At 32.6% G+C, this 17,496-nt stretch overlaps 2 protein-coding genes across 2 annotated transcripts in view; both read left to right on the top strand.

Moving 5' to 3' along the window:
- Window positions 1-1,952: 1,952 nt before the first annotated feature.
- The window catches only part of LOC132737762 (uncharacterized), a 40,213-nt gene continuing 24,669 nt past the window's right edge, over window positions 1,953-17,496 (top strand). The window contains exon 1 of the mRNA XM_060725103.1: window positions 1,953-2,100. Coding sequence (XP_060581086.1) covers window positions 2,088-2,100 — 13 coding nt within the window. The 5' untranslated portion in view covers window positions 1,953-2,087. The remainder of the gene's footprint in view (window positions 2,101-17,496) is intronic.
- Window positions 7,615-16,358, top strand: LOC132737776 (uncharacterized). The gene is made up of 5 exons (XM_060725122.1): window positions 7,615-8,148; window positions 9,799-9,942; window positions 12,292-12,370; window positions 12,739-14,885; window positions 15,871-16,358. The coding sequence occupies exons 4-5, from the start codon at window positions 13,121-13,123 to the stop codon at window positions 16,356-16,358; spliced, it is 2,253 nt and encodes a 750-aa protein (XP_060581105.1). The 5' UTR covers window positions 7,615-8,148; window positions 9,799-9,942; window positions 12,292-12,370; window positions 12,739-13,120.

The following is a 17,496-nucleotide window of genomic DNA, read 5'->3' as shown; positions in this document are numbered from 1 at the left end:
AATAAATTTTACTGAATACGGGAGATTTGTTGCTATAACATCAGTTTTAGAGTCGCAAAATAACAAATTTTTGCTGCAAAAAATCGATTATAAATATAAAAAAAGTTTTATGGTACATGTATAATGTAAAGAACTTGTTCATTTTACATATTTTAAAACTAATAAAATGAGTTTGAAATCATCACCAATATGTTGTCAATATAGCCTCTAGATAGTCACGAAATGCCAGGATATCGCATCCTCTTTCAAAAAATTTCTCGGGGGAACATGCCCCCGGACCCCCCTAGTTACGGAGTACATATCAAAATAGCTCAGTTATGCCCCTGATGACAACGAAGTACTTGTAGATTAAAATTTAAACATTGTTTAGTGGAGCGTATTTACATAGAGGAAAAGCATGCGTGAGATAAACTTTCATGGTTCATTTGCTAGATGTTTCATAATAAAATGATAAAAAATTTCAGTTTTTAAAAAAATGTGATAAGATGCGAACTTCCACATTGATATATTGTTTAACTGAACTATATACGCCTTATACACTTTGTTTAATAAAGATAACATTTGAAAAAAATTGTGATAAAATTAACTGTGTGACTTTCAGTAAACTTTATTTAATATCGCAATTTTTGTTTGTCTTTCATCTTACACTTTTACTGAACTTGAATATATGAAACAAAGTGAATGAGTTTAACAAAAACAATGTGACGCCTAATTAACTTACATGACATTTAAACAGTCATTTCAATTATAAGCTATTACTAACATCACTTGTTTATGTTCGCAAAAGTGACTGTAATATTCCACAAAACAGAAATATTCCCTATTTGTTTAGCACGTTAAATTCCACAAGATTTCTGTTTATCATCGAATATTTTTTCTTACACTTAAAAGAATAACAAAAGTGAACACAACCGTTGAACACCACTGCTGTTCAAGTCAATGATTTTTTGTTATTTACTTGTTCATGTTTTTTTTTATTAATTTATTAATATTTCTTAATGCAAACAATCTGAATACAAGAATGACATGAGAAAAACAGTGGGTTTGTGTTGCAATATTTTAGATTTCAATACTAATGATATTAAAAAATGATATGTCCTTACATTTTCAAGTGAAACAGTTAAAGGTATATATTACAGGAGAGCAATAAAGTTTGTCATGGTAACTAACTTCCTTTAAAATCATCATATCTTGCACAAAGTAAGTTTTAAATATGATAGCATACGTCAAGGATTTTTTTTAAATAAAAGTTTTGTTGTAAAAACAACTTACTGTTTGTCAAAAAACGGTGAAGTATTCGATTACCATGGATGCCTAACCTGTCAAACACATCTTCATAGTGTTACAAATTAATTTTATTTTGGGTGGAGATATCACTCAGTGGCAGCTTTATGTATTTCCTAATTGACACAGAAGAAACTTCGATTTATTAAATTGGATGTAAATGCAAATCATTAGAATACATTTGTTAAGTCTAACCTTAAAACATATCTCTATCGTCCACTATCTTCTTTAATACTGTTATATTTCTTTCATTTTAAAGTCTGCACAAGATTGAATGTGTATGGTGTTACTGCAATATACAGCAATAAGACCAGACTTTCAGGCATATTTTGTACCACCAGTGCCTTTTTACGTAATATTTTGTACTTTTTACTTTTTCTCTCTACAGAATGCTTTTTCATGTTTACATTTAATTCTTTATTTTTTTTAAATTGCACTTGAATATTCTTTTATATACCTATTTGAAACTACCATAATGTGCATGAAATATAGTTTATTAATAAATTAAAAAATACAACTTTGATTTACCAATAATACTGTTTGCAGATCACGTGCTACTCCATGTACTCCATGTAAATAATCGCATACTACATGTAGTACAGCTTAACAACGTTGAACAACAAACATATTATCGTATTTCAAAAATTGGATGATTGCCAATTTATAATGTGTGTATTAAATGCGGGTACAATACTGATATAACATAAGACGATAATCAATTATCAAGTTATGTTATTTTACGTTTCAATGTTTAGACTCGTTTCCTATTATATTATCGGTATCATGGATATAGTGGAAATTAAATGATTAATAAAAGTAAGTGTCACACTCTTTTTGAAATTTCAATTATTTAAGGATCGTCATGATTTATAAGGCTGTCATTCTTATTGTTTAAATACACTATTTCTGTCACTCCTTTTGCCCGCCCGCTTATGTCAAAAGGGAGAGAATCGGATAAATAATCCAGGGTTCGTTTATTCGGGTGAGGCGTACAGTTGAGTTCACACTAAACTTCCCAACCTTGTGCACTTCTAGTGCACTAGAGCTGAACTAGAAGTGCACACCGTGTGCACTTCTAGTGCACTAGACCATATGACCAGGCTGGCCAGGAAGGTGACACCTAAATGGTTTATTGGATGATTGTATATCAAGTGACAGGGGGTATCTGTTGTTAAGCTGCTGTAAGAAAAAAAAACTTTGGGAATATAGTTATGGCCTATATTCATGAATATAAATAAGTAAATTTTAACATTTTAGGTGCTTTAAATTAAAAAAAGAAATTTATTTATTGTAATCATATTTTTTATTACCAGTATTTTAACTGTAGACCTAAGTGTAAAATAATACCCCTTAAAATCAAATTTATAGAATTAATAAGGTTAAATTTAAATATGCTCGGTAATGGATAATTGCGTAAGTGTTTTTAAAGCTATTTTTAATGGCCATAATGATTTCAATTTGTCTAATGTACAAATAAGAAAATAAATGTGATAATTCTGGCCCAATTAATTTAGTTTGTAACAACATAAACTTTTTTTTCATAAGCTCAAACAAATCAAGGAAAGGTTTATATTTAAGCTAAAATATTATTTCTATAATATATAACTTAGAGACAATTCCTCATGTTCAATATTGAAAGAGTATGTATACATTGATTTTAAAACAATCAATATACTGTGATAATTTAGTATTCAACTGTGTAATGCTTGCATATAAATGATTAAAATATTATCCATAAAATAAATAAATTTGATAACTTTATTCATGATTTCAATATTAAAAATTTAATGTATAAAGGGGATACTTTTATTGAAGAGGAAAATCTCAAGTCATGCTGTGTGTTGGTATTTTCTGAGAGGGACTGTTTTCATTATACCACTCTCCTGCTGATAAGAGGGCCTCAGGGTAAACAACAAAGTACAGTCAATTTTGCAGATTATAAGTATGCATTGAAATTCCCTGGTTTTCTCAAAATGCATGTTAGACATAAGCCTGGGATTCATCAGGCGTTGGCACTCAGGCTAGTTAGTCATATAGATAAATGACCATAATTTTTGTATAATCAAATATACAAAAAGAATCACAATGGCATAAATGCATATTAGATATTATTGTCTCTAAAGCGGAATTTTCTATATTTATCCAAAATTCTTGCCACTCTGCATAATAATATATAATTTAAGAGGCAATTCCTCATGTTCAAGATTGAAAGAGAATATTAAATCATTGATTTTAAAACAATCCATATACTGTGATATTATGTTTTTCAACCATGAAATGCTTGCATACTTTTTAAAGATATAAATAATTCAAAATTTTCAAAGAAATCATGGAGCTAAATATAAGTTTATATATCTGTGCATGAAATAAATAAAATTGATAACTTTATTTAAGATTTCTATATTAAAAATTTAATGTATAAAGGGAATGCTTTTATACAAGAGGACAGTCTCAAGTCTGTGTGTGTTTGCGTTTGTTTACCCTCGCCACCGGAAAGAGACCATATGGGCGAGCAAGTCTCAAGTCATGCTGTGTATTGGTATTTATACTAGTCCCCTGCTGATAAGAGGGCCTCAGGGTAAATAACAAAAATGCAGATGTATACAATATTTACATGTATTTAAAATTTCCTGTTTTTTTTTCTCCAAAATACATGTTAGACATCTAAGATAAATGACTATATTTTTTGTATAATCAAATGTAAAAACATAATAATAATGGCATAAACGCATGTTAGATATTATTGTCATTATTGTCTTTGAAGTGGAATTTTCTAATCTTATAAAAAAACTGGTTTAAAATCAATATCAGTGTTAACTATTCTGGAAAGACCTCATACCAATATTTATCCACATTTCTTGCAATTTTGCATTAAAATCATCTTTTAGTTTCTGAACTGGGAAATGTTAATTTTTTCTATCATAGATTTGACAAATTTACCTTGTCAGTTTTAATTAACACATTTAAAAAATAATATATTTTAAAGAAAATTTTTAAATACATGATTATATAACTTTTGCAACTTCTTTTTCACTTTAATGCAGATCTGTTTTTTGTTTTTTTTTTAAAAATAAAATACTAATACATTGTACCATACATGAGCAGAAAACAGTTACAGAAGATTGAAGTGTCAAAAGTCATGCTGTGTATTGGTGTTTTAATGTAGTGCCCTGCTGATAAGAGCGCCCCTCAGGGTAAATAACAAAAGGCAGATGATAAATATAAGTAGGCAATGTAAATTCTGTATTCTCTGGATGTTGGTGCAAATAAATTTCATTACAAGTAGTACAAAAAAAAGAAAACTGAAATATTTTTTGTATTTTATAATAAACTCATAAAAATAATCATATTGCATAATTATGTTACAATGCATGAAAAAAAAAAGAAAAAAGATTGGTGTCGTCTCAAAAAATGGAATTGAAAGATTTTCTAATCTTTTTGTTAATATCCACATGGAGCTAAATATAAGATATATTTGTGATATCCATGTCAGTTAAAGTATACTAGTGTCCCACAGGTACATATCAACATATCAATACTTAATCCACAAAATATCAATACTTAATATACCACCATTTAAATATTTATTTTTAAAATAACATATATCATTTCTATAAATCTTAGGTAAATCTCAGTTTGAGAAGGTTAGAGAGATTATAAATGAGATAAAATTGATAAATTGGTAATAATTTGCCCCCCCCCCCCCAAAAAAAAAAAAAAAAAACAACAACAAAAAACAAAAAAAAACTTTATTGCATTTCAGTTTTTCATATTTCATTACCAGATTATAATAAAATAGAATCATATTAAATGCCAATTAATTTTGTTTATTTATGCACTTATCAACATTAAAGTTATAATTATTTTATTTTACTTATTTTAACAATTAAGTTTTAAAATCAGTAAAATTAATGACTTTTGAAAAATTATTGTTCTAAATATTTACGCCATATTTTACAAAATCCAATATTCACAACTTCAAATTTATTATGAAAAACTATTATACATATATCAATATTTATCTATCTTTTTGTAAAAGTCATTGAAATAAAAGGTAACTGCTTTATACATATAATAGGTCTGGTGCACTACAAAGTGCACTTATGAAGTGCACTAGTAGTGCACATCTAGTGCACTCCTAGTGCACTTTGTGTAACCTTTAGTGTGAACTCAACTGTAGTTTCTCATTGGACATTGAGGTTAATGATCATTTGTCTTTCACCAATCATAAAGAAATCATGTGAGATTAATTGTCGGTCACTTGCGGAGAAATTGGTATTTAATGGTTAGTTATAAAGGAAAGTTTGCTAAGTAGATCAGCTATATATGGCACAAAAACATATGTTCAAGTCGGCGTTAAAATCCTGTAAAACAAACAAACAAACTCACTCCTTTAAGTCTTTATATCTCATGTGTAAGATTTTAGAGAATTAATGAATAAAATGCACATTATTTGTACAAGAAGGTTAAGATTTTACACAAAAGTAAATTGTGATCAATCTTAGTAGTAAGCTGTCTATATTACATCATATATATCAAGATATATTTGATACATGTATTATACCCCGGTCACATATTCACGGAATACGCCCACGGAAGAGACACGGATTAATTCCGACATCGTCCGTAGCTACCCGTACTGGTCAGTAGCTCTCCGTATTGTAACCGTAATCAATCGTAGTAGTCCTTGTATATCCGTAGCGATCCTTGACAGTTTTTGAACATGCACAAAAATTTGCTACGGAAAAATCAACCGTAGCGTATCCCTGCTAGTCCGTATTAAACCGTACTGATACGTACTGGTCCGTACGAAAACCGTACTAGTCCGTACTGATTCGTAGTCCACCAACTTGTCAAGGATTTCCACGGTTTGGTACGGAGAACTACGTTTTTGTACGGTTACCCTTCGTTTAAGCTACGGTTTTAATACGGATTAATACGGCATTGTCACGGAAAGCCACGATCGTTATACGTTGTACTACGGAGAAGCAGGGATTAGCACGGTCTTATACGGTTTATTGCGTTGCAACACGAAACGGTACGGAATGGTACGGTCCACCACTGTTTAGTACGGATGAATTATTTAGTATCATGTACTTTTTCACGGGTAAAAATACTACCTTCTTGTTAAAAACAGACATATTTGCGACAACATTCAATAAATGATAATTGCCATTTACTGGCTGCAACTTTATTGGCTCAGAATGCTTAGGCAGTGATCGAGCTGCTTGCTGACATGCATAGAGGTAAAAATATATATTAATATCGTACTACAATTCATAAGTAATGGAATAACATTTAATGTTACATATTTTACAAACATTGGAGCGTAAAATTGGAGTAAATATGTACAAAAACGAAGTATATCATTAGCCTCGGACGCTGGCCCTTGAGTGATAATAAGATTAATTAACAAGCTGTTTACATATTTTTAAAACATAAGCATTCACGATAATTAATGTAATTGTAAAATGAAATTAAAAGAGAAGCAGTATATTGATCAACATTTTTCATTAATGATTACTAGTCCATATCAAATCAGGTATGAAAAGACAGACGAGATGGTGGACTAGAGATGGCTTTTACGAAGACCGCTTCATATTTAGTATAAAGCTCTCATTGCCGAAGATCCATCTTTCTTCAAGAAATTCACTATAATCGGACCTGATGTGTCTCGGGGGTCGGACGCGATTAGGCCGAATCCTCTCCGACAAAATCATTGAACTCTGCAATTCGTTTTCTAGGTGTGTTTTTCTCTTGTGAGGCATTTTTAAAATGAGCATGCAAGAGGTTGCGGGCGGATGTATTAGGTCCGTATAGATCCGTGGCAATCCGTTCATCTCCGTATCAATTCGTTCTTCTCCGTATCAGACCGTACTTATTCGTACTAACCCGTGCTTATACCGTAGCAGACCGTAGTGTATCCGTAGTGCGTCCGTCCTGATTCGTGTCGCTCCGTATCAAACCGTGTCGGTCCGTAACAATCCGTGTCTCACCGGGGGCTTCTGGTGGTAAATCCGTCGGACTCTGTACTCATACCGTTATGTGGTCGTACTGGAACCGTAGCGGACTACGGAATTTCACATTTCCGTAGTAATCCGTGAACGATTAGACCGTAGCTCTTCCGTGGCATTATCCGTGAATATGTGACCGGGGCTTAAGGTTTGCATAAAATCATACTTCCTTATTCAAACACATATCGTATAGTTCATCAAATGTATTTAATGTCTACAGCATCTTGTCCCTAAAAATACCATAGTTTCAATTCTAAGCATTAAGTGCATGTCAAAGACAGTTTAGTTTTTCTTAATACTTTTATTTTAGTTATGTAGAATGTCGCGTATGGGGAAAATTGAGCATTCCAGGACCAAAACCTTATTTGTTTTAAAAAATGGAATAAAGAGATTTGTTGAAAGAAACCTCAAAAACCAACATCATGAACTCCTCAAGGAGATTTCTAAAAGTGCGAATGATCGAGGGATTTTCAGTTGTTCAGAATGTACAAAAGAGAACTTACTTACAGTACATTCAAAGGATTCGTGTCCGTCAAAAAAAAGATGTCTTTGCAAGAAGAAATCAATAGACTTGAGACCTTGTCCAAACGGAATATGTGACAAAGTTTACGAGAGGATCATCATGCTTCACGCCACATATTCTCCAAACATAAAGAACACTAATATTAGCCGTTGGTGTAAAGACTATATGGAACTAGCCAAGTGCTTTATGTTACATAACCCCGAGTCTATTGCTAAAACTGATTTGATGGACCTTTTACATATAATGGCCAACAATACTCCGATTAGAAAGAAACTAGGATTATTAAAATATAACGGATCGGAACCCGAGGAGGACTTCCTAAATGAGGTTTGATATCATATTTGTTCTTCAATCACTTGTGCAACTTATGTCTTTTTTGCATTGGAACAGTATAAACGTATTCCTGTATTTCTTTATAGTGTCGCTCTAACTGAATGATATACTTCCATCATGCATTACTTATAGCTTCTGTTTGGCCGAATGTGTGAATATATTGTACGAAAAGACCCCACTCTTAATCCCCGTTGTTTTATGAAATATTTATTTCTGCTTAAGCCGTTACTACAGTGCATGCATGGTTTTATACTTAACTACAAAATGATATATCAAATAAAAACTATAATATATTTTGTACAATTTCAGATAGCTATAAACGAGAAAAATATTTTTTTTTAAAAATGAGTTATATTAACAAATAAATGTCACTTTATGTCCAGATTTCTTTTTGCATTTACGATTATAGTATTGCTTTTTAACTCACCTGAACACATGTAACTTATCTGAGCTTTGGGATCGATAGTTGTCTGACGTTCTTGTTTGAAGTCATCGGTTCAAGAGAAAATGTCACTGAAACCATAAATTGAATTTGATGAAACTTGCTAAGCAATGAAGATTCTCTAGTTATTGTGTTTAAATGGTTCTTCTAGTGTAAGTCAAATAGAATAGTTATTAAAATCATCAAACCTCCATTTTACAAATGTTTATGGTAAAGAACCATCCGTTGGGGACATTTAAAAGGTCATGACACGTATTTGCCAGGCTCAGTTCCTTTTGTTTTTTATATATACATGTGGGGAAACATTTAAAATATACTTGTCTGAAACCCGACGGGTGAAAACTTTTGTCTAAAATGTCAATAGGGACCAACGTGTATTCCCAGGGACAATCATCAACCACTAGGCCATTTTCCTTTTAGTGAACGATAGTTTTGCTACTTAGGATGAAGGCATCTTTATTTATTGCATTGTCCTTTTACAGTTTTCATTTGTTGACTTTCTTTCAACTTGACTTGCCTGGAACTTTATGTCGATGACAATAGTGTACGTTCGCCAATATAAAAATTTATAAATATGTTTTTTTACTTTTGTCATAGAGCCTTTATTGCACGCGGCGGGTAGTAGATATTCGAAGTCCAGTCAGCAATGGGGAAAATTTTAGTCTTGCTTTTGTTTAGTTTAAGTTTTTTTTGTTTAAACAAAATTACACTATTTTCAGACTGTCTAATAAAATGATTTACTGGTATTCAACATATCACCGAGCTTTAAGGAATTAAAAAATTAACGTTAAACTTAAGTGATAGTGCCATGTTTTTATTTTTCATCTCTTTATTAATCTAATAGATAACGTGTCAGTGAGCCAGTCAATTACTTTATGAATTTATACTTAAGTTTCTACTTTTTCGCAACAATCCCGAGAAAAATTTATATTCAACTGTAATAGAGAACATTAAAATTATTGTCAGGGCTGATTTTGTACATAACATGTGACTGTTCACGTCATTTCTTTTTTTTTGGGGGGAGGGGGGGGGGGTCTTTGATGTGTTGCATCAACATTAAACTTATTTATTTGCTGATATGAAGAAAATTTAGTTGCAACAACAACGGTCATCAGAACTCTGTTATTTCTATTCAATCTTTCAGTATGTCTAACGATAGATGAATTTTACGTTGTAAACATATAAACATGATTTATATTTAGGTTATCCAGTGCTGCAAAAGAATTCGACGACAAGGCCAGGTTGATACAAAACTGTATCTTGAAACATATCACTATCAGATGATAATGCTATTGCAGGCTGTATCTGATAAAAACTCCAAAAAGGCTATTTCTACACTTACAAAGGTTTGTTGTTTGAAATTATTTTAAAGCAAAAGCTTGGAGTTTATAATAAAGATTTTAAAACGAATAGACAAAAACAATATTTTTATCATTTGAATAGTCTACATTGATATTTTTGTCAGTAATAAGGATGTGCATAGATGTATGTGTTTTAAAAGAAAGGTGTTTCGAGCGTAGTGGCCAATGTTTTAAAAATTACCATTTATTTTATTTTATTGCAGTACATTGTATATGATATACTGAACTTACATATTATTAAACGTATGAAAAATTTGCTTGTACTTTGCCTACTAGTTTGAAATTATAGTTATTATTTTAGGTCAGTTTCGTAGGGGAACTCAGTACTTTCGATTCAGAGTAGGGAATATAATTTCATTTATTCCAATTTTAATTAACTATCAGCGTGTGTAGCATTTAATAATCTAATAGAGCTACATACCTCCTGATAAGCCATAATATTTCACGAAAATTAAACTTTTGAAAAGTGTAGTAAGATTTTAAGAAAAGTAAAAATATTCAAAATTCAAGAAAAATGTTGTGTGCGAATAATGACTGATTTTTCAGAATTGCTCAACATATTTCTACTGCGTGAAGGGATATTTATATTAATACTGACCTCTGTTTTGGTAATTTACGTGGATTTTGTTTGAAATGTGTAAATAACTTTCTTTTTGGCTTGCAGCCACGGCTGCAAGCCATTTCATATGGAAAACTTGTTCCGGTTAGGTGGTTTCCTGCTTACATCTGTTGGTGCATGATTGAACGGGAAACCAGCTGCAATCGTGCCAATCGCAACCTTTCGGCCTTTTCCGTCACTCTTCGGATTAATGATAATAGCCGATGTAGTTCCGATTGCAATCGTGACAATTCGGGCGATTCCGTCATACTGCGGAATCAGACGAAGTAATATAACGGAAATCTAAGCTATTTTAGTTACTTCGGTAATCCCAGTTTGTTTATATAAATAGGATTTCTATTTTTACTTGATTACCGTAATAAATTATAAACGAAATTGTTCCGTTTCAATTGTTTTTCAAGACGCAAAAGTTAGTTTCTTTTGTAATTGTTTTTTGTCTGTATCAGTTTTATACAATAGAGAATGGTAGTAGTATTCCGTCTTCAAAGGGTGGTCTTGCATGATCGAGTTATATTTAGATCTACTGAACTGGTGAGGTAATCTAAAAATAGCCCATGCATATCATTAACCTTGCCACATAGCGCATCGTCTTTTTGTGATCGTGTAACATAGTTGATACATGCTTATTAATTAGTGCATTTACTTGTCTATAAAGCAAAGGAATGATTTCGCTGCGAAAAAGGGGGAAATGAAATGTGCACACTTGTTTTCCTTCAGTATCACGTTAGTATTTTTACGATTGATCATTTTCTTTATTAGTTTTATACAATAGAGATAAGAGAACTAAATAAACCCTTTATGATATACAAATACCGTAATTCAAAAAAAAAAATGTGATAATAAATTGAAACCAAAAAAAAAAAAAAAAAACAGTCTAAAGGGTTGGGATGAAGGCACAACTGTGCAAGCCTTTCCTTTTAAAAGGAAACTTTATTTTCACTTCACAACATTCTACTTTATAAAACATTTTCAACATTTTCATGAAAAGTATCATGAATTTGGAGGCATTTTGCTTTGAAGAAAACGAAAAGTTTTGTACATTTTGATCAAATTGACAAAGATGTTTAAGTAAATCCCACCAAATTTTTTATCTATTGTTTTAGTGTCAATTTTACATTCAAAATAAATATTTTTATCACACACCCGTGACGATTTTGCGACTCCGTGAAAAAAAGGTATTGCATGGCCGTGCATATATTTTGCGTGACGTTATTAGCGTTATACAAACATAGTGTAATGACGCGCTAAATGTTTGCGTTATACTATAGGTGCGTCAATGAAAAATTACTATTTTTTTTACTTAAAACGGTCCTTATTTTGGGAATGTGATATATATTGAATATTAAATTCGTGTAAGTTCATCAATGATTCTATTGAACTCGTTGAAAAAAAATATTATGCTCGCCATCTTTGAAAATGCAGATGACAGTATCCAATTAGATTTCATACAAAATCTCTCTAGAAAAGATCTGAGGAAAATTCAAACAACGTTTTCCATTAATGTCTGAGCAGACTCAATCAAACCGAGCCTGCAACATTTTCCATTTTGTTGTTTTTGGCTTTATTTAGGGATTCCGTTTCTCTCTATTTATTTATATCCATTTAAGATCTCAGCATAAGAAACAATATCCATTCTTAATTGAATCATAGAATTATTACAACTGATTAAGTTGAAAATGGCTCTACAGAACTGACATTTAGCTTTTGTGTTGTAGGAGCTTCAAAATATAAAAGAGACTGAGAGCGGGTTTAGCTTTAAACTAGCAGAAATGCCACAGAGCATGAGCAAAGAAGGTAATTTGCTTTTTTATGTAACAATATAATTCTAATTAGAGTATTATGTGTAACAAAAAAATATTTCATTGATAAATTCTATCAACATCATAAGAATTCATTACAGCTACACCTATAAAACAAAAAGAAAAGGAATATCTAGCCCTTAAAATTATACATTGAGAAACTTTGATTTCTATAGGTTATTTAAAACAAACATGAGTATTATGTCTATTTTAATTACCATTGAAGGGATGTTGTTATCCATTCCATATAACGAAAGGAAATACTTCAAATATGAAATTATGTTGCGCATACAAGTCATTAAGTTGTTAGATATATATTCTTCTTGTCCTCGTTTTACCTTTTATTTTCTATCCGATTTGCAGACTTTCTGAAACGCATTGAGAAGCATTTTGAAGACTATTGGATTGACGCAAAAAACGATTTTGAAAATGCAGATGACAGTATCCAATTAGATTTCATACAAAATGTGAGCATTTTAAAAGACCCAGAAAAAGTCATAGATACAGATCATATCCCTCGTCACATTTTAAAGGAAACCACCATGACGCAAGAAATTCTAATTGAAAATAAAAATCACACAGAGAACCTAGTTTTTTACAACTCAAGCCATGAAAAAGATTGGTTTTTGACAACATTTTAAGATGGAAATTCCAGTGTAATCAGATTAAAGAGTTTACAAACATACTGATTTTGTCTGAATTATATGCTAAAAAGCTGAAAGTTTCTATCTTGGAATTATGCACCATGGCATACAATGCTCTAGAATCTGAGAACGATTTTTTGGTAGTTGTCGACACATCAAACGAACTTATTGAGAGTTGTTTAAAACAGTTTGAAAACTGTAAAAAGAGGCATACTTTTGTGCGCCTAATTTCAATGACAAAGCTGTTAAAATACAGAAATCAAGACACACAAATTCTTTTACTTGGGGGAATAAAAGAACTAATTATAAGTGACAGTGAAAGGGTATATCTTTCAAAAAATCCAGAAAGTATAAAGTGCTGCTTGCATAGATGTTTCAGAAAGATAAAAGGCCGGACTTTAGAAACAATTACATTTAAGAACTTGGAATTTGAAGAGCAGCTGACTAAGATTAAGGTCCCGGCTAGAGATGGTTTGAAAATTATCAAACTGAAGGGGAGTAAAATGATCCCGGCTGCAAATTTTGAACAGCTTGAACTAAAAAACGTTTCATTCAAAAGCTCTGAGATCAAAACTCTCTGTGAGAATGTAAGGGGAATAAAATCGTTGTTCATTTCAGGAAATGAGAAACACATTTTTGAAAATATGAAAATAATTACATCATTTTGGTACTATTGTCCCACACTTGAAATGATTGAGACAGCAAAATGTACGATTGGTCAAAACAAGTTGTTCAGAATTAAAATTGAAAAGAATGAGATTGATGAATGCTGTAAATTTTCTTTCTCCAAGCACAGTAGTTCTTGTACGATAAATGAGTTAACATGTATGGTGCATCATGTGATCAACAGACAAATGCTATCGCAATTTACAAGAGACGATTTCGAAAACTCGAACGGGAAGGCAGAAAAGCAGTTCATAATGGATGCTATATGCTACCGTCTTCTGCAAAGACATGACAGTTACGTAAGTGTTTATCCGGCTAAATACAAAGGCGAGGGAGAAACAACTTTAGTTTGCTTAACAAAAGAAAACAATCAGAATGTTTTACTCCAAACTTTACCAGATCTTGAGCAAAGACGTGAATATGTAGGCTTCAAAACAGAGGAAAAAAATGTATATTCCTTCTCCGCGGCAAACGTTTCATGTCCACAAGAAGTATTTGATGATCAGCTCAAGAAGTATTATGTGAATCATTTTGATAACATAAATGAAGTCATTGCATTTCATGCGGAACGATTACTGAATGAACATAAAAACTTGATTTCCGTTTCTGTCAGTTTAGGAAAAGTAAGAAATGAATATGTGGATGTCACCTTAGGTCCGCATATTGTGTTGTATGTCAATGCAAAGTCTTACATACCATTTTTTGAAAAAGCGTTTCCCGAGGAATTAAAACACAACAATTATGTAAACATTGTCTATCCTGTGGATGTTCGGGAAGGATACTTCATCTCTATGGCGGATTCAGTATCAAATCGACGGGCTCAGGACAAACTAACAAAACTGGCGATGGGTTGTAGTATTGGAGCTGAAAACGGAAAGACCGGGGGAACAATGGGACCTCTGGTCGAATATAAAACTTCAAACAACCTTACATGCCTGGGCTTTTTGACTGCGTGTCATATATTTAGAAAACCGGAAGACGCTTGCCGTGCACTAAACACAATTGTTGTCCAACCATCAGACATAGATGAACTTGTGGATCTAAATGGTGTGATAAGGCAAACACCTAACAAAAAGTGTGGACAGATTGTCGCATGTAGGTACAGTGAATATGTAGATGCTGCCTTAGTCCGAATTGACGAGAGACATCCTACTGCAACTAATTTCATCTCACCAACGTACGACGATTTAAACAATGCTGGTATGTTAGTATACTTTGAAAAACATGTATATATATTTTAATGCCGTATACTTTTTATCTTAATTTCGCTATTTATATTGTGCAATTTATGAGAGCCAAATATAAGGTATAAATGGCTGACCGATTTTATTTATATCTTCTCTTACTTAAACACTGTGCCAAATTATAACATAATGTCATAACGTTAGAAATGCCATACCGAATCACCCTGATTTGAAGTTCAATCGTTTAATTTCTGTGCATGTATTATAAGGTGCATTAATTATTTTATAAGTAAAAGAAATATCTTACAATATGGAAAAGACGATAGAAGAATGTAAAGCCTAAAATTAAGTAACTCCAAATTTTGTGTATCTTTTTTGATCCGCTTGCTTTCCGCTCGACATAGCTGTCACAATGGCGGTGCGGTGTATGTACCTGCCTACGTCCGTCCGTCCCTCTGGATTATGCTTGTCCGAGTCGTAACTCTGTCATTAGTAGGCAGAACTTCAAGTTACTTAGACAAATGTGCACAATAATGAGATGTTGTGTCGCGTGTAAGAACCGTATAGTTGGGTCAATTGTCATGGTCATTCTTTAAGGTCAAATGCAAGAAAAATGGTCGCAAACAGCTTGTTCGCACCGTAACGCTATCACTAGCTGATGGAATTTCAAATAACCTGGCACAAATGTTCAATATAATGAGATAGCGTGTCGCGCGCAAGAACCACAAGACTAGGTCAAAGGCCAAAGTTATACTTTAAGGTCAAATACAAAACAATGTTCTCAAACAACTTGCCTATTCTCAGTAAGGTATCTCGTTTATTTTTTTCACGTCACAACAGTTTGATGATCGTTATGAAATTTCTGTAAACATATACTAGGGAGTAAATTGTTAGTTACATGAAAGAAATTCCAAATTTTGTGAGAGTGTGTTTTGCAAATAAAAGTCGACGTAATTATTTATGAAAAATCGTGATACTAGTATACCCTTTTTCTTTTACAGGATTTTCACCGTTTGGCAGTTTTGGTCTCCCGAAATATCAACATGGGAGGTCATTACATGAGTCACAACTCACTGTAAGAAATGGGAATGCTGATAAGAGAATAGTAAAATTTGGAAAGGTTACAGGCTTGCGCCGAGGAGACCTTATGCTCGATCAAACTGTCGTGCGTCTACGTAATTATACTCTAAAAGGTCATTGTCCCTCAAGCCAGCCTCTTAAAGTAGAGTTCCGCCATGAACTTAAACATCAGATGGCTGTTATGTCATCACCAGAGAGTTCTTTCTTTCAAAAAGGAGATTCTGGGTGCGGTGTGTTTCTAGCTGATAGCAATAATGATCTGTGGTGTATAGGTGTTGGAATAGGAATGCTAAGTGACTCCGTTACAATTGTCACACCTATTCATAAAATTTTAGAAGAACTTCAGTCGTGTGTTGGAATCAGTGAAATACGACTTAAAAGTTTTGAAGCAGAGGAAATGATTACATAAAAAAGACATTAGACTCTGTTAGTCGATAAAGGAAGATTTGTGTTGTGTCAATAAAAGATATTTATTGGCACGGGACCATAATGGTGGACATTTAAGGTTTATATGTTTGATAAAAATATTGAAGTGTACTGCTGGTACTAGATAATGCTAGACGTATTGTAGTGTGAGATAACTAAGCATACTACAATAAACGAAGTTTAGGGGTATATAGGAGTCAGCTTGTCGGTCGGTCGGTCCGCATAATGTAGAGACCTTGCTTGGTATTGCATTTGGACACCCAGGCGCCAAGGTCACAGTTACTTAAAATAGATTTTTTTTCCAGACAATAACAAGAGTAAAGAATGATATAATTATTGTAATCAGACTTGGTGTATATAAGCTTATATAAAGACCCCAGTGGTTGGTATTACATTTGAACCCCCTTGGGTCTAGGTCACCGTAACTAAAAATAGAAAATTGGTTTCCAGACAATAATTTGAGTTAGGGATGAGATATCGTCAACAAACTTGGTGTATAGCAAGTTTGTATGAAGACCACGGATCGTTTTGCATTTGGAGGACCGAGGTCAAGGTCAATGTCACCGTTACTAAAAATAGAAAAAAATGGTTTCCGGACAATAACAAGAGATGGAAATGAGATATTGTAATAAACTTGGTGTATAGCAAGCTTGTATAAAGACCCTGGTGGGTATTGCATTTGGACCCACGGGGTCGAGGTCAAGGTCACTGTTACTAAAAATAAAAAATGGTTTCCGAACAATAACTAGATTTAGGAATGAGATTTTGTAAACTTGGTGTATAGTAATTTTATATAAAGACCCCGGTGGGGATTGCAATTAATTGAAACAGGTGATACTTTATTTACTATAGGTTGAGTTCAAATTTTTCTTCAGACCACTTATTTTTCAAAAAGTCATAGTACATGGTGGGATATTAATCACCTTCAGTGATAGGTTCTAGTTCTAGTTTATGCACTTTCTATAATAAAAAATAACCATTTCCGGTCATTTTTATGGAATTGTTCGTGCATAAAACCGTCATACCTGTTGTATCATTATGCGGGTCGAGATACCAGCTTCCTTATTTACATTGCACATGTCCATCGGCTCTGTCCCGGTTGCCTGAAAGACATTGTGCAT

This window comes from Ruditapes philippinarum, unplaced genomic scaffold (assembly GCF_026571515.1).
Source record: "Ruditapes philippinarum isolate M1 unplaced genomic scaffold, ASM2657151v2 ctg24_1_1_1_1, whole genome shotgun sequence".
NCBI classification, from domain to species: Eukaryota; Metazoa; Mollusca; class Bivalvia; order Venerida; family Veneridae; genus Ruditapes; species Ruditapes philippinarum.
The sequence above is the reverse complement of the archived record's forward strand: the minus strand, read 5'-3'. Positions and strand labels throughout refer to the sequence as shown.

Excerpts from the sequence above, each read along its gene's own strand:
- LOC132737776 (XM_060725122.1), top strand. The coding sequence starts at position 13,121 with ATGGCATACAATGCTCTAGAATCTGAGAACGATTTTTTGGTAGTTGTC. Across the intron at positions 14,886-15,870 it reads CGACGATTTAAACAATGCTG|GATTTTCACCGTTTGGCAGT; the intron begins GTATGTTAGTAT and ends TTTCTTTTACAG.